The sequence below is a fragment of the Saccharomyces kudriavzevii genome, assembly GCF_947243775.1.
Source record: "Saccharomyces kudriavzevii IFO 1802 strain IFO1802 genome assembly, chromosome: 14".
Classification (NCBI taxonomy): domain Eukaryota; kingdom Fungi; phylum Ascomycota; class Saccharomycetes; order Saccharomycetales; family Saccharomycetaceae; genus Saccharomyces; species Saccharomyces kudriavzevii.
The window spans coordinates 621,830-638,432 of record NC_079285.1 but is presented as its reverse complement, the minus strand read 5'-3'; the positions used below and the strand labels follow the sequence as shown (position 1 = coordinate 638,432).

The 16,603-nt window shown below is 39.5% G+C and overlaps 8 protein-coding genes and 2 non-coding genes across 10 annotated transcripts; 5 read left to right on the top strand and 5 right to left on the bottom strand.

The window, feature by feature from the left end:
* Positions 1-215: 215 nt before the first annotated feature.
* On the bottom strand, positions 216-968 carry NRM1 (Nrm1p; the record flags this gene model as incomplete). Its single annotated transcript, XM_056230930.1, has 1 exon — positions 216-968. One exon carries the CDS (start codon positions 966-968, stop codon positions 216-218), a length of 753 nt encoding a protein of 250 aa, XP_056084800.1.
* Positions 969-1,281: 313 nt separating this feature from the next.
* LRO1 (phospholipid:diacylglycerol acyltransferase) lies at positions 1,282-3,267 on the bottom strand (the record flags this gene model as incomplete). The annotated part of the gene is made up of 1 exon (XM_056230929.1): positions 1,282-3,267. One exon carries the CDS (start codon positions 3,265-3,267, stop codon positions 1,282-1,284), a length of 1,986 nt encoding a protein of 661 aa, XP_056084799.1.
* A 285-nt stretch (positions 3,268-3,552) lies between these two features.
* Positions 3,553-4,485, top strand: ATG3 (Atg3p; the record flags this gene model as incomplete). Its single annotated transcript, XM_056230928.1, has 1 exon — positions 3,553-4,485. One exon carries the CDS (start codon positions 3,553-3,555, stop codon positions 4,483-4,485), a length of 933 nt encoding a protein of 310 aa, XP_056084798.1.
* Positions 4,486-4,852: 367 nt separating this feature from the next.
* Positions 4,853-6,742, bottom strand: VPS27 (ESCRT-0 subunit protein VPS27; the record flags this gene model as incomplete). The annotated part of the gene is made up of 1 exon (XM_056230927.1): positions 4,853-6,742. One exon carries the CDS (start codon positions 6,740-6,742, stop codon positions 4,853-4,855), a length of 1,890 nt encoding a protein of 629 aa, XP_056084797.1.
* Positions 6,743-7,330: 588 nt separating this feature from the next.
* Positions 7,331-7,825, bottom strand: SWM2 (Swm2p; the record flags this gene model as incomplete). Its single annotated transcript, XM_056230926.1, has 1 exon — positions 7,331-7,825. The coding sequence occupies one exon, from the start codon at positions 7,823-7,825 to the stop codon at positions 7,331-7,333; it is 495 nt and encodes a 164-aa protein (XP_056084796.1).
* Positions 7,826-8,443: 618 nt separating this feature from the next.
* RPC34 (DNA-directed RNA polymerase III subunit C34) lies at positions 8,444-9,397 on the top strand (the record flags this gene model as incomplete). The annotated part of the gene is made up of 1 exon (XM_056230924.1): positions 8,444-9,397. One exon carries the CDS (start codon positions 8,444-8,446, stop codon positions 9,395-9,397), a length of 954 nt encoding a protein of 317 aa, XP_056084795.1.
* Positions 9,398-9,884: 487 nt separating this feature from the next.
* On the top strand, positions 9,885-10,733 carry ATO2 (putative ammonium permease ATO2; the record flags this gene model as incomplete). Its single annotated transcript, XM_056230923.1, has 1 exon — positions 9,885-10,733. One exon carries the CDS (start codon positions 9,885-9,887, stop codon positions 10,731-10,733), a length of 849 nt encoding a protein of 282 aa, XP_056084794.1.
* A 217-nt stretch (positions 10,734-10,950) lies between these two features.
* On the bottom strand, positions 10,951-11,024 carry Skdi_14.trna13N. The gene has a single exon. It is a non-coding gene; the product is annotated as a tRNA-Asn (tRNA).
* Positions 11,025-14,107: 3,083 nt separating this feature from the next.
* On the top strand, positions 14,108-14,179 carry Skdi_14.trna12P. Its single transcript has one exon. It is a non-coding gene; the product is annotated as a tRNA-Pro (tRNA).
* A 746-nt stretch (positions 14,180-14,925) lies between these two features.
* Positions 14,926-16,368, top strand: CIT1 (citrate (Si)-synthase CIT1; the record flags this gene model as incomplete). The annotated part of the gene is made up of 1 exon (XM_056230922.1): positions 14,926-16,368. The coding sequence occupies one exon, from the start codon at positions 14,926-14,928 to the stop codon at positions 16,366-16,368; it is 1,443 nt and encodes a 480-aa protein (XP_056084793.1).
* Between the last annotated feature and the right edge of the window lie 235 nt (positions 16,369-16,603).

Genomic DNA, 16,603 nt, shown 5'->3' with positions numbered 1-16,603 from the left:
CTTCCCCAAAATGCGATCAATGTCAGCATTGTAACAAGACTAAAAAAACTGAGACAAAGAATTAAGATTATTCTATTTTATTCTATCTAACTATACGTACAGAATTAAAACGAAGGTGGAAGGGAATGTGGATGATATACGGAAATAATAATATTATTATATACATAATGAGGGGGGATGAAGAAAGAAGGAGAAAGGAATGTTTGGGAATGAGACTATTGGTTACTTGTGAAAAGGTGAATTAAAGATTTAGCGGCCTTGATGCTTGTAGGAGTTTCTTGTCTCTGATACATGGTGCGATTATGACTATAGAAATGCTTTGTGCTTATTATGTTGCGTATTGGTGTAGTGGTATCCGTGATGTTCGTATCTGCAGCTGAGCCCAAGCTTTCGCTCCCACCATGGGAGCATGAAAAAGAAGATGCATTAGCGTGAGAACCATAGATTGAAGGCGGAGTTTTGATCTTGGACTTGGCAGGGGTCTTGTAATGGCCCTGAGATAGTACCAATTTCCTTCTTTTGGTCAAAGGCTCTGATTTAGTGTGAGTGGCCTTCTTACAAGGCTTTGTGATGCTATGCTTCAATTTCAAATCTGTGAAATTCTTGTTCGTCTGCTTAGTCTTATACTTATAGTAAGCAAACTGTAAACGAATTTGTAACTTTTTTGACAGCTCGGAATAATCTCTGCTTATTGCCTCTGGGTGAACTTCATTCTGGGAGGACTGCTTACCATGGCTCATCCCACTTCCACCACCGCCTCCTATCAAGGGAACAGGCAGGCTCTTTGTGCCGTCGTATACTTCGGGACTGACCATTAAACTCTTGATGGAGGGAAGGCACACGGCACCCACACTGTTTTCTCCACGACTTCTAGGTTCGGTGGCGTCTGCAATGTTGGCAATTGCCAGCTTGTTGATCTTCGAGCTGGAAAACTCTCCCAATGGTAGCCTTTGCTTCATAATGGACATGGATGGTACTTTTTCCTTTTTGCGTACGTCACTGTTGCAATTGCCTCTCTGCGCGGGCTGACTAGAAAACAATGTTTAGTTTGTGTATATATAATCTATAAAAGCAAATAAACAATCACACAAACCTGTCAAAAACCTTCTTTTCTATCTACTGTCGTTTGTTTTTTCGTTTGTTTTTTCGTCTTTTATTTTTTGTTTTTGTTTTTTGTTTATTTTCTGGCCTAAAAAGGCGCGTCCACGTGACGCGCCTTTTTTTTTTCTTCCTCTCGAATGAATGAATGAATAAATGAAGAGTGAATCAATAGTGGTTTATTCACATTGGGAAGGGCATCTGGGAGACCCAGTGGCTTAGATTAGACAACTGGCGAGACTCGACCAGATCACCGTGGCCGCTGGCAATTTTTAGGATGTAATCGTTCAGCTCCGCGCTGCCCAGGATGTCTACGTGCTCGGCGCTCCGGGCCCCTCCACGTATGTCAAATCGGTCTGGTTGATGCTTCATCTCCACAATGGTGACGTTGATCCCGGCAGGATTGTAGGGCGAGGCGCCCTGGGCCCACTTGTGGCACATCGAATGCGCTACAAGGGGGACGGTCCCGTCACCTTCCGTGAGGAATACTGGCTGCTTGCTTTCATAGTCGATGGTCAAATTCAGAGCGGACGAGTCGTTTTCTTCCTTGTACACATACGCCCTTTCTGTCGGATTATTCACTCCGTATATACAGTAGATCTTCATGTGAGGGGCTTCTGGAAGTGGCACCTCCATTGGGTTTGACCAGTACCTGTGGTATAGCTCGTTGTCCCTTAATTCATTCTCTGTCTTGGAATACCCAAACGTGTACTGTTCATGCACTCTTTTCTGTAGCCATTTGGGTGAAATTGCCAATGTCATGTTGATGGCATCTTTCATCGTCAAGTTTTTGTTGAAAACGTCGCTTGTGTTCCTTTCAAAACGAATGAAATTGCCGTATGTGTCAGTGTTGTTATTCAATGCATCTTCTGAAGAGGAGTGCATGTCCCCCCAGATGACCTCTTCTCCCTTTGGTAACATTGATGGGATACCGCCCCACGTTTGTAACATCTTCACTCTCTCACTTCTGGAAAAAAACTTTTCTAAACCGTACATAGCTAATGCATTCAATTGAATGGTATCTTTCATTTCACCACTGATTAAGGCTGGAACCGCCTTTGGAGCGCCCAGAAGCGTTCCTGCTGCATTAATGAATGAATCGATATGCTCGTCAACCCAGCCACGGCCACCGTTACCATAAAGAGGGCCCTCAGCCTCTACCCATTTCATAAAATAAAATATGATCTGAGACCCCATGGAATGTCCGATCAGGCAGACTTTTTCACCACTCAATTGATGGAATAGTTCGATCTCTTCCTTCAACTTCGTGAAATACCTGTCGCGTTTTTCCAGGTCCAAATACGCCAGTCTCCAATCGTATGCAGCACTTGTCATCCTGTTGGGTTCATAGCCAATTACTCCCAAATTTTGAAAAACTTTATTCCAAATCCAATATCCTGCAATAAAGTAGTCAGTAGACTCGAAACCTTGCGCTGCACGTAACGTGAAATTTGGCGGGTCTAGCCCTGTTTCCGGGTCTAACATTACATGTTTCAACCAGCAAACTTTATCCATGACCATTGTCCTCAACATGTAAAAACTACCCCACAACCGTTTACGAAAATGAGCAGAACTGTCGCACTCATCGTCTCCAATAACTCCCCAGCTTTCAATTCCAGTGGAAATGACACCAGGAACCATCACTACAGGATGTCTGGCTTCGATGTGGTAATCACGTAAAAGCTGTTTACCAACGGCAAAATTTTCACTGAGGTCATCCAAAGAGGATGTGGAGTAGTTACCAGTTTGGATATCATCAATAAATGAAGCTAAGCCTTGCGGAAGGACATCTTTCCAGTCATCCAAGTATACTCTAAGGGAATCAAAATTCACAAATTTTTCAAACAAGTCGCTATTGCTATTATGAACATGATAGGCGCCAAAACTGAACGGTAAAAGCACACCTAGGAACGCACCAAGAATGAAAACAAATCTTCTGGAATCTCTCCAACGTTTTTTACCGTTTCCATCCTTTTCTCTATCAAAATCTTCACCATGCCCTTTTCTCTTCGCACTGCCACTAATGCCTCTCCTTCTCTTATGGCCTAATCCTTGTTGATGATGGATGTGGTTCCTACTTTCTTCTTTATTATGAGCTGGGCTCCTCTCATCATCCTCGCCGGAATCATTCTTCTTGTTCTGAACCCTTCTCCGAAATAATGTGCCCATTTTCTGCTCGATTGTCGCAGAATTTGTGGGTTGAAAGCTCTTTTGTTGACTGTTATTTAGACCCTTTTTTCAAATCGGTATTTGATAGATTTCGCATTTTTTCAAATTTCACCTTCTTGGGCTTTCTCAACTTTGTACTCGGGCATTATTATTTAAGAAAAGTGAAGCGAAGGGCTGCTCAAAGGAAAGGTAAACAGCTGAGTATTTACATATATTAGATACATTTTGAAATAAGTAGAAGCAAGAAAGAAATCAAAACTAAGAAATAAATATAGGTTTAGTATAATGATTAGGTCTACCTTAAGTAGTTGGAGAGAATATTTAACTCCCATAACACACAAATCTACCTTTTTAACTACTGGTCAAATAACTCCCGAAGAGTTTGTACAGGCCGGTGATTATTTATGTCATATGTTTCCCACTTGGAAATGGAATGAAGGATCTTCAGACGTCAGTTATAGAGATTTTTTGCCGAAGAATAAACAGTTTCTAGTTATTAGAAAAGTCCCCTGTGATAAACGTGCCGAGCAATGTGTTGAAGTTGAAGGGGCTGACGTAGACGTGAAAGAATTTGCAGAAGATGGAGACGAAGGAGACGTTTTGGAATACATAGGCTCTGAAACGGAACATATACAAAGTACGTCAGAGGGGGGGACAAAGGATTTACCTATCGATGATATTGATGAGCTAATACAGGACATGGAAATCAAAGATGACTATGAAAATGAGGATGCAGAAAAACGTAATGGTGCAAGTACTTTGTTCAAGGACATAGCACAGGAAAGGTACTATGATCTTTACATTGCGTACTCAACCTCCTACAGAGTCCCCAAAATGTATATAGTGGGGTTTAATGCCGATGGCTCGCCACTGACCCCCGAACAGATGTTCGAAGATATATCACCAGATTATAGAACAAAGACGGCTACTATTGAAAAACTACCATTTTACAAAAATTCAATACTATCAGTTTCTATCCATCCATGTAAACATGCTAATGTGATGAAAATTCTGCTTGATAAAGTTCGTGTGGTCAGGCAACGAAGAAGGAAAGAGCAGCAAGAAGAACAAGAAATTGATGGTGCTGGAGATTGGGAGGATTTACAGGACGATATCGATGATTCTTTACGCGTAGACCAATATTTGATTGTTTTTCTAAAGTTTATCACCAGTGTTACACCGAGTATTCAACACGATTATACCATGGAAGGTTGGTAAAACTGTATACGTTCTGATATTGACCACAAGCCAGGAGATTGGAGTATATAATGAATGAGAAGGTGCGAATTAAATATCAACATCCAGGAGCAACTCTTTTTACAGGAATTCACCTCTTTCCTCTTCTTTAACTGCCCTCTAATAAAAGAATGCAAAAACACTTTCCTCAATAATGGATTATTTTTCTATCCATATTAATGCTTTTATTTAACGGTTTTATTATTAGTGGCGGCATAAATATATAAATATCTACGTTAAGAATTAGTTTGATGACAAAATATATATGGGAGTTAAATGATACGCAAATACATATACTTCTAGAGGACTTTGATTTCTCTTTACAGACACAGGGAAGAACGTTCAAATATTAAAGCTCTATTAATAATTCTTCTTGGGGAGTTGACGATCTTTCTTCTTTGATCGGGGTTTCAGAGGGGCTTGTTGCAATAGGTGTGGCTAACTCCGGTTGAACAACTTTGCGTGCAGGAACAGTCGGAAAATCATAACGTGTAATACCTTGGGGTTGCTCATTGATTGAATTTTCTTGTGTCTCTGTTTCTACGGGATATGGTCTTTCTTGAGGTTCTTGTGCGGATGATTTCTGATCTTGCTCCGTTTGTTTTTCTTCTTCTTCCCCTTCCTCCCTTGGATAAGGTGGATCAGAAGGTGCAAGCTCAACTTGCGATTGGGACTTCTGCTGTGTCGATGGCGCCATATTGATGGTTTTCAAATGATCAATATTAGTAGTGAGCGATGGACTCATTTGTACTGGTTGTTGATATAAAACCTCCTGTTGCTGTTTATACTGATACGATGATGGTTGCTGAATAGAAGGCACTTGATAATTTTGTGCCTGATTTGCCATATGGCTTGTTGAATAATTATATGGGTCAGAAGGGAATTGCGGAAGAGTGTATTGTTGAGATAAATTGATGCTTTGTAGCTGTTGCTCCAATAATCTATCATATATACTCATAATTTCAGAGATCTTAGCATTCATTTCTATCAAAGTATTGTATTTTTGAGCTTTATCATTTAAAGCGTAATTTAACCTAGCTTTTGATGCAAAAACTCTTTGTGCAAAATTCTGTAATTTGGAATCTTCTAAGACTTCGTTCAGGGGTCTGGATTTCATTTTTTCGACCAGTGATGCAAACATATATATATTGTCTTTATCTTCATTTGACAAGTCAACTGACTGGATAGGCTGCGGCTGAGGTAGCGGTTGTTGCGCTTGGCGCTCTTGAGGTGCCTGTTGGCGTTCACGGCGTCTTTTTTCTTCTTCAGCTTCTCTCAAGCTTGCTTGAATGGCAGCTTTCAAATCTAGATCTTCCTCCTCTTGTAGTTCTTCTCTTTTCCCCGCATCATTGAGCTGTTCCGTAGGCCTTGATTCCACGACGGGAACTATAGGTTCACCACTCGTGCTATTTCTAGATTCTATCAAGGAGAGTTCTATGGCTTTTCTTATTAGTTCTTCTTCATCTTCAGGAGTCGAGTAGTCCTTATCCCTTCTTCTTTTGTTATGACGATTTTTTCTTGATTTTCTATTACCATCGTGCTTCTTCAAATCGTAATCTTCAAAGCAGTTATCGCAAACTCTGACTGGCTCATATATTCCTAAATCAGGTAATGCTATATTATTTGATGAATGTTCTTGGCAGAACACCCCACCGCAGGAGCGGCAATGGTGTTTCCTATTTAACAGAGTGAACTTCTTGGAACAAACCATACAAGCATCGGAATCTATCCAATCTGCAGGCGTCTTTGAATCAAACATTGCTGTTGCAGAATTGGATATGGGTAATTTTTCAGGAAACTTAATGCCGCGAGAGATTAATTTATCATAAACCCTAGCTACATAGTTTAATTGTGAATCGTTCTTGAAAGCAACATATAGCTCATATAATACGGTTTTCACCAACTGAGACAGTTCCTCGTTGTTGTCCTCCTTTAAGATGACGTGTTCCATAGTATCCATGAACTCTCTGGAACAAATTTCTTTAATAAATGGTGTCCCGCCATTTTTAACACATATATTTGTAAGTTTCCATGAAGACAGTTGGGTGTTTGGATTATTGGCGGTATTAAGAATTCTTTTCTTAATACAACGCATAGAATCCTTAGGATTTACCCTTCTAGATCTTAGGACGTCAGAAATCTCCAATGCTATAGGCAGATCAAGATCACCATTTGGGATGCTCTCACTGGTGGCTTGTTCTATCAAAGCATCTAACTCACCTGGTGTACTAACAGACATATTGTTCTTAAATGCTTTATTCGATACTCATTAATTCGGGGCAAAAAAGTATCTTCACATTTTTATTTTCACTTCCTCTATTAATAAATGTAATTCAGTTATCATCGGAATTTTTAGAAAAGGAGGCCGAGTAACATAATTTGCTGCTCCGCAAGAAATTGAAGTAGCGAATATTGCTAAAAATTCGTGAACGTTAGCTCCCTCAAGTGGAGGTCCAAAGGGCACTACATATTCTATAAAACGTATATACCGCGACTTTATCGAATTGTTATGCTCAATAAAAAACCGTGACCCACTTAAGTTGATGATATCATGAGCTCGGAAGAAAATGCCTTGTGGGGGAGCCTATTCAGCCACATTTGTACGCACATGTTTTTCGGGACACTTCCCTTGTGCATTTTAATGTATAATTGTTGGTAGGAATAGCGTCAATTAACGTGTATTAACTATTGCGCTGCAGTTTGTATACCTAAGACGAAAATTAGAATACGAGTGATGATCCACTTTGTTTTATTTTGAGCTTTATTTAGAAGTGAAATGTTAAACACGAACCAGGTAAATGCTATAAGAAAGAAACACGACCATAGTTTACTCTTTTAGAAAATCATTCACTTCAACCTCTTCTAAAATCAAATTATTCAATGGATTCCTTATAGATTTACCAAATTCGTCAAATTCTAGTCTCACGAGATTCAAGCCTTTAATATTTGATACATCAACCTCGTCTTTGATAATGTTATTAGCAGATGGAGGATTCTTCAGTTTCTTATACTCTTTGCCTCTCAGCACGTACCACAGATTAAGGCATCTTCTTATGACTTCAGGATCGACAGCTTTACTAAATTTGTCGTTCTCCGCCTTGCAATGGGGACTTATGCTCTTGCTATTTTTTGAGTCCAATGTGTTCCATTTATGGAAATTGAAACGACAAATTTTGAGAGCTTTGAATTTTAAATGCGTGTTATTTGCTATGTTCTGAAAATATGGCTCCAGTAGTGGGGAGTATTCTTTCGGAATTCTATTCAAGTCTGTTAATCCGTCTAATAAATTTTCCAGAGTAGAGTAATTGTACAGGTCTGTCATCTAGGGGGATTTTCCACTTCGCTTATTTGATTAGTTTTTTTATTTCTTTCAAGTTTTGATTTTTTTTTTTTCATTTTTCAAGCAATGAATTTGACTATCCTTTCAGCCAGCCAGTAATACTTTCCACTTCAAAGAGCTAATGATTGAAAAACGTTGGTAAACTTGATATCACCCCTTATGCCCCGAAATGTAAAACGATAAAGCCAAAGAAGGCTTTTTTATTCTCTTCCTCTGTCTACTCTTAATATTTTTTTAGATTTAGTTGTATCTTGTTCTCATTCCGTAACTTAAAAACAACAAGAATTTAAAAAGTCAATATATTATGTGCTAATCAGCCGCCACAAGACTTTAAAATCCAAAAAAGATTCATACATTTAAGCTATTACGAGTCACACATGGTTTTCACAGGATTATTCTGTTAATGTCTCCAAAATAACTGTGTGATATGGCAATCGCTCCAGTCTTATTTTTGTTCCTAGCATCGCGCAGAGGTTTTTTTTTTCCCCTTCCCATCTTTCATTGTGTTAAAATTTTTAAAGCTGATTTGTGAAATTTTTGAGATGAGATGATTAAAAAAGGATCTAGTCAAGTGAGGAAGCCACTGCATCAACAACCAATATGAGTGGAATGATAGAGAATGGCTTACAGCTGTCGGATAATGCCAAAACGCTGCATAGCCAGATGATGTCGAACGGTATAGGCGCACTGTTCACACAACAAGAGCTCCAAAAACAGATGGGAATCGGGTCATTAACAGACTTGATGTCCATTGTACAGGAATTGCTGGACAAAAACTTGATCAAACTAGTAAAGCAAAACGATGAGTTGAAATTCCAAGGTGTCTTGGAATCCGAAGCACAAAAGAAAGCCACGATGTCAGCTGAAGAGTCACTGGTATATTCTTATATTGAGGCCAGTGGCAGGGAGGGGATATGGTCCAAGACTATCAAAGCGAGAACCAATCTCCACCAGCACGTAGTTCTCAAATGTTTGAAGAGTCTAGAATCTCAAAGATACGTAAAGAGTGTCAAGAGTGTTAAATTTCCCACAAGAAAGATATACATGCTGTACAGTTTACAACCATCGGTGGACATCACGGGGGGGCCATGGTTTACAGACGGAGAACTGGATATAGAGTTCATCAACAGTTTATTGACCATTGTTTGGAGGTTCATATCGGAGAACACCTTTCCTAACGGCTTTAAAAATTTCGAAAACGGACCTAACAGAAACGTCTTTTATGCACCAAACGTAAAGAACTACTCCACTACACAAGAAATCTTGGAATTCATCACAGCGGCACAAGTTGCCAACGTAGAGTTGACACCATCGAACATCAGATCACTATGCGAGGTCTTGGTGTATGACGACAAGCTGGAAAAGGCCACGCACGACTGTTATAGAGTGACCTTGGAGAGTATCCTACAAATGAACCAAGGTGAAAGTGAACAGGAGGCTGGAGACAAAGCAGAGGAGGATGAAGAAGACTTTTCCATCTTTAACTACTTCAAGATGTTCCCGGCCTCCCAGCACGACAAGGAAGTGGTCTACTTCGATGAATGGACGATTTGAAAGTCTCAAACCTCCCCTAGCTTACCCTAGTACGTAATATAATGTATCATTCGTGTTGTAAGTAGATAAAAATGCAAGGCAGAGAAGCTGACCATTCTTCCAACTACTGCGACTGTACTGGGCCCACCTGACCAATTACGGCTGACATAGCGGGCATGGCTGGAACGGCTCCATTTCGGCATACCGGACGGAAAATATCAATACCAGCCGACATTTCAATAATAATAGCACTTGGCGTTAGCAGCCCCGCAATAATTATACGGCAGATCATCAACAGTCTCCTCATTTATTCTAATGATCAGGGACTTCAACGGATTTAATTCTCGAGCAGCTACGAACTCCGAGAATGAGCGGGACTACCCTTGAGCGAACAGAATATATAAGGCAGGGATTCCATTCCTCCAGTTTTCTTACATGTATATACTGGCTATAAACGGGTATAAACGTCCTACAAGTCAAGATCGTTTGCCACAACAAAAAATATAGTATGTCTAACAAAGAGCAAAGTAGCGGCAACACCGCCTTCGAGAATCCTAAGACACTCGACTCCTCTGGGGGGGAATTTATATGCGAAAACAACGACCAGAGTCGCCATTCGCAAGAGTCCCTGTGCAAAATATATACCGCGGGCAAAAACAACGAGTACATTTACATTGGTCGTCAAAAATTTTTAAGGGATGATTTAGTAGAGGCATTCGGTGGTACTTTGAATCCCGGTTTGGCCCCTGCGCCAGTCCATAAATTTGCCAATCCTGCTCCCCTGGGTCTTTCCGGCTTCGCGCTCACCACGTTCGTGCTTTCCATGTTCAATGCAAGAGCTCAGGGCATTACCACCCCTAACGTCGTTGTAGGGTGTGCCATGTTTTACGGCGGCCTTGTGCAATTGATTGCTGGTATTTGGGAGATTGCTTTGGAAAACACTTTCGGTGGCACTGCCCTGTGTTCCTTTGGCGGTTTTTGGTTAAGTTTTGGTGCTATTTATATCCCTTGGTTTGGTATCCTCGACGCATACAAGGATAAAGAATCCGATCTCGGAAATGCGCTAGGTTTTTACCTCCTGGGATGGGCGCTCTTTACTTTTGGCCTTTCCGTCTGCACCATGAAGTCAACCGTAATGTTTTTTGCCCTATTCTTCCTCTTAGCTGTCACTTTTTTACTTTTATCCGTTGCGAACTTCACAGGGAAAGTCGGGGTCACCAGAGCCGGTGGTGTCCTTGGTGTCATAGTCGCCTTCATCGCCTGGTATAATGCTTACGCAGGTATCGCCACAAGGCAAAACTCATACGTGATGGTTCATCCTTTCGCCTTACCTAGTAACGATAAAGTTTTTTTCTAGAAACATAAATGCAATAACCATTATATACAAGCAAAGACGAGTAAATTTCTATGTCATTTTCACATGGAGTTAAAAAACTTTCATACGCATTTCAAGTAGTTTTTTTAAGTATTTCATTGGGGTTTCACTCACTACTGATATGTTCATAATCCTATGAGAGTGCTAGAGATCACTCATAATACACGACCGTATATCGAGGTCCCCATAGGGAAAAAAACGACCCCAGTGAGGGTTGAACTCACGATCTTGCGATTAACAGTCGCACGCCTTAACCAACTTGGCCATGGAGTCAGGTTACGTCTCAGCGGAAATTTATCGTTATATTCAGTCCTTCAGATGTCACTTCAGATGGAACCGTTGATAATTAGTAGTATTAATTGAGAATAAAAGCAGAACTCTTTCTTATACTATATAAGAGAGGTATATAAAACAGACGTCGATTAGACATGCTAAGCATGTTCAATATAATAATAAACTAGAGAATTCATTATAAGTGTTGGAACAATAATCAACTATCCATCACTTACTGGTTACGCCTTAAATCCATCACGAAACTCTTATGGCTATATCATCTATGTTCCATCTTTGAAGAAAACAATAGACACTACTAATTACGTTATTTCGCACGGTGAACAATCCAGATTGGATCAATTCAATTATGATACACTTACCTTTGATGCTGATATCATTCGGTTAACCGCTCCTTATCAATCTTTTATCGAGCAAAATGAGGCAGAACAATCTTACGATCTAAATATTGAATCTGATCAAGACTTCCAATCTGATATTGAACGGAATCCTGATTCTCACGAATATGATGTTCCCACAGTCACAGCTGACTCAACACATTCATTCGATGACCCCAAGCAGCTGAAACCTGCACCTACCACAACTGTTCGTGCACCGAGAGAAGTTAATGCTGATATATCTACATCTAATATTCTTCCATCCTGTAAACGAACTCGCATAACCGACATCTCTGATACGGATAATACAGAATTGGGTGGTATAACTCAAGCAGATATTTCGTCACCTGATCCTATATCCGACTCCAAATCATCCAACTCAAACCAAGGTAATGGTAATAACGATGTTATCGAGCTAGATTCCCCCACCGATGCCATTCCAAACTCTGATGATTACAGAATCCCCAGTTTGGGTGGTACGAACGGTCAGACTCTTCCTCAACATACTGGACCCAATAACAAAATTCATGATGGCCCACCTGCTATCGAGGAATCTCTACCAGAAAACCAGTCGCCCGACTCTACGTTTCCAAAAACAACATCCGATACCTCACCAGAAGTCACCACGGTTGAATCTCTTATTGCTGATCTCCCACTTCCTGACTTACCCCGTGAACCGTCTATTAAACTTCCTCTATCTTTGAAAGAACCTCCACCTATCCACTCTCGTCAAACTAATTCCAGTTTGGGTGGTATGGATGATTCTAATGTCTCTACTAATACCAAAAGTAAGAAAAGATCATTAGAAGAAGATAAAACTGAAATTAAGGTATCCCGAGATACATGGAATGCAAAGAACATGCGTAGTCTAGAACCACCAAGGTCAAAGAAACGTATTCATCTAATTGCAGCTGTAAAGGCGGTAAAGTCAATCAAAACAATCCGACCGACCTTAAGATATGATGAAGCAATCACATATAATAAGAATAATGTAGAAAAGGAGAAATATACTGAAGCATATCATAAAGAAGTTAACCAACTATTAAAAATGAATACTTGGGAAACAGACAAATATTATGATAGAAACTCGATAGATCCCAAGAATATAATAAGCTCAATGTTTATATTCAACAAGAAGCGTGACGGAACGTATAAGGCTAGATTTGTTGCAAGAGGCGACATTCAGCATCCTGATACATATGATCCGGGCATGCAATCCAATACTGTACATCATTATGCACTGATGACATCTTTGTCACTTGCATTAGATAATGACTGCTATGTCACACAACTAGACATATCCTCCGCTTACTTGTATGCCGACATCAAAGAGGAATTATACATAAGACCTCCACCACATCTAGGAATGAATAATAAATTACTACGTTTAAAGAAATCACTTTATGGTTTAAAGCAAAGTGGTGCAAACTGGTATGAAACTATTAAATCATACTTAATAAAGCAATGTGGCATGGACGAAGTACGTGGATGGTCGTGTGTGTTCAAAAATAGTCAAGTCACAATATGTCTATTCGTTGATGACATGACATTATTCAGCAAAGATCTAAAAGCGAATAAGAAAATCATAGCAAATCTCAGAAGACAATACGATACTAAAATTATAAATCTAGGTGAAAGTGACAACGAAATTCAATATGATATCCTTGGCCTAGAAATAAAATACAAAAGAGGTAAATATATGAAGTTAGGTATGGAAAACTCCTTAACTGATAAATTACCCAAGTTAAACGTACCTCTAAATCCAAAAGGTAGAAAAATCAGCGCTCCAGGCCAACCAGGTCTCTATATAGAGCAAGATGAACTAGAACTAGATGAAGACGATTACAAATCGAAGGTTCATAAAATGCAAAAGCTGATAGGTCTAGCGTCGTATGTTGGATATAAATATAGATTTGATCTACTATACTATATCAACACCCTTGCGCAACATATATTATTTCCATCGAAGCTGTTGGAACAATAATCAACTATCCATCAATTACTAGTACGACTGATTAATACATTCAATCACGTAGGTAGGAGATTATCATATACGGTGTTAAGAAGATGACAAAAGTTATTAGACCAGTGAAATAAGATTCAGAACAGCCATCAAATTTAGTGGAAGCTGAAGTGCAAGGATTGATAATGCAATAGGATCAATGAATAACGACGTATAAAATGAAGGAAGAAATAAGAATAAGATTATGTAAAAGTGTTGATTCCCTTTCGTGGATTCCTAAATCCATGAGGAGAACTTCTAGTATATTCTATATACATAATATTATTAACCTTATCAAAAATGGAATCCCAACAAATGTCACAAGATTTTACTGGCCAATAAATTCCAAATTGATGTTCAATTAATGGATCTTTCCTTTCAGTTAAGCCCACTCTTCGAACAGCTCGTTTAGCATCCCTTCATTCTACTAAAGATGCGACATCTGTGTAACATATACGAAGTACACTTTAGAATACAATCTGAGTACTTCAGATAGTAATGATGATGACTAGTTAGGTGAATAATGATGAACCTACTTGTTTCAGCAACTCTTAATTATTACAACTCACTAAAACACTAATTATCGACATGTTCCAACATCAATTACCTTTTATTTTAGTATGGTAAAAGTAATCTTTATCACAAAACATGTAGAAAACCCTAAAACATCCCTTTCAGATTCTAGAGGGCGTGTGGTCTAGAGGTATGATTCTCGCTTAGGGTGCGGGAGGTCCCGGGTTCGAGTCCCGGCTCGCCCCAATTGAAATTTTTGTCTCATGGTTTTTATTCCCTCAGGGTAAAAATAAGAAATCCCATCTTTTTATCGTTACTCCATTGGTTCCTTTGCAAATTGGATTTTCAGATTTACTTGTTCAGGTACCGCGTTAAGGGGTTACTGCGTCAGTTGCTCCTGGGAAAAAAGCCACGAAGACGAATCAACAGCAACATGAGTGCAAGCATGTGCCACCAAATACCTCAGCAAGGAGTTTAATAAAAGCCAAGTTGCCTGAAACAGATCAAGAAATCTCCGAAGTTCGCACTTCACTGGCGGCTGTACTTGTCTTGGTAAATATGAGCGCTTTCCACTTGCACTTGCGTTTGCATTGCCTTTGTTTTCGTATTTACCTAGTGTAAAAAGGCGTCACGTTTTTTTCCCGCTGCAGCCGCCCCGAAGTGAAAAAGTATGACCCCCGCTAGACCAAAAATACTTCTGTGTTATTGGAGGATCGCAATCCCTTTGGACCTTTTCGGATACTATCGACTTATCCAACCTCTTGTTGTCTCAAAATGTCAATTCGGATTCATCAATTATATAAATACTCAAAACTTGCTATAATTATCCTTTGTGCTTCCCCTAAAATGAATCACACACCTTCAGGGGAAAGACTTACTGCTTACAAGATACGGATCAGGTTTATTTTGGCTTATTTATCTGCATTCTGAATAGTTAAAATTATAATCATAAAAACAAAGGATAAGAACGAAAGAAAAAACATTTACGAAAATGTCAGCGATATTATCAACCACTAGCAAAAACTTCTTATCGAGAAATTCTGCCAGAAAATGTCAAAGTGCCCAAAAGGCTCTTTTTGCACTATTGAATACTCGCCACTATAGTAGCGCTACCGAGCAAACATTGAAAGAAAGATTTGCTGAAATTATTCCAGCAAAGGCTGAAGAAATCAAAAAATTCAAAAAAGAACACGGTAAGACCGTCATCGGCGAAGTTCTCTTGGAGCAAGCATACGGTGGTATGAGAGGTATTAAAGGTCTTGTTTGGGAGGGTTCCGTTTTAGACCCTGAAGAAGGTATCAGATTCAGGGGTCGCACCATTCCAGAAATTCAAAGAGAACTGCCTAAGGCCGAAGGTAGTACTGAACCTTTACCAGAAGCCTTATTTTGGTTGCTTTTGACTGGTGAGATACCTACAGACGCTCAAGTTAAAGCTCTTTCTGCAGATTTGGCTGCTAGATCAGAGATTCCAGAACATGTCATGCAGCTTTTGGATAGCCTTCCAAAGGACCTACATCCAATGGCTCAATTTTCTATTGCTGTAACTGCCCTGGAAAGCGAGTCCAAGTTCGCTAAAGCATATGCTCAAGGTGTATCTAAGAGGGAATATTGGAGTTATACCTTCGAAGATTCATTGGATTTGCTAGGTAAATTACCTGTTATTGCCTCTAAAATATACCGTAATGTTTTTAAAGATGGTAAAATTACCTCCACTGATCCTAATGCTGATTATGGTAAAAACTTAGCTCAACTCTTGGGTTATGAGAACAAAGATTTTATTGATTTAATGAGGTTATATTTAACTATTCATTCTGATCATGAAGGGGGCAATGTTTCTGCCCATACTACGCATTTAGTAGGCTCTGCCTTGTCTTCTCCATACCTATCCTTGGCTGCTGGGTTGAACGGTTTAGCTGGCCCATTGCATGGTCGTGCCAACCAAGAAGTTTTGGAATGGCTGTTCAAATTGAGAGAAGAAGTGAAAGGTGATTATTCTAAAGAAACAATCGAAAAGTACTTATGGGATACATTGAATGCAGGAAGGGTTGTTCCAGGTTACGGTCATGCCGTCTTGAGAAAAACTGATCCTCGTTACATGGCTCAACGTGAATTCGCGTTGAAACATTTCCCAGATTATGAGTTATTCAAGTTAGTATCCACTATCTACGATGTTGCCCCGGGTGTTCTGACTAAGCATGGTAAAACCAAGAATCCTTGGCCAAATGTCGATTCGCATTCTGGTGTTCTATTGCAATACTATGGCCTAACAGAAGCTTCGTTCTATACCGTATTGTTTGGTGTTGCAAGGGCTATTGGTGTATTACCCCAACTAATCATCGATAGGGCTGTTGGCGCTCCAATTGAAAGACCAAAATCATTTTCTACCGAGAAATACAAGGAGTTGATAAAGAAAATCGAAAGTAAGAAGAATTAAGAAAAATACAAATTTTATTTGAGGGCATGCAACTATTTAGCGTTGTATTTCGTACACGGATGAGTACATTATTAATTTGTATATATTACGTAAAAAAAATGGCCATGACTTCATGATTGTTGCGATAATGCGCCACGCAATCAATCCCTATGAATCATACCGCATGTGACAAACATGAAATAACTGGAGTATATATACTATTCTAACTCAAAAAATTTAAAAACCAGCGCTACAG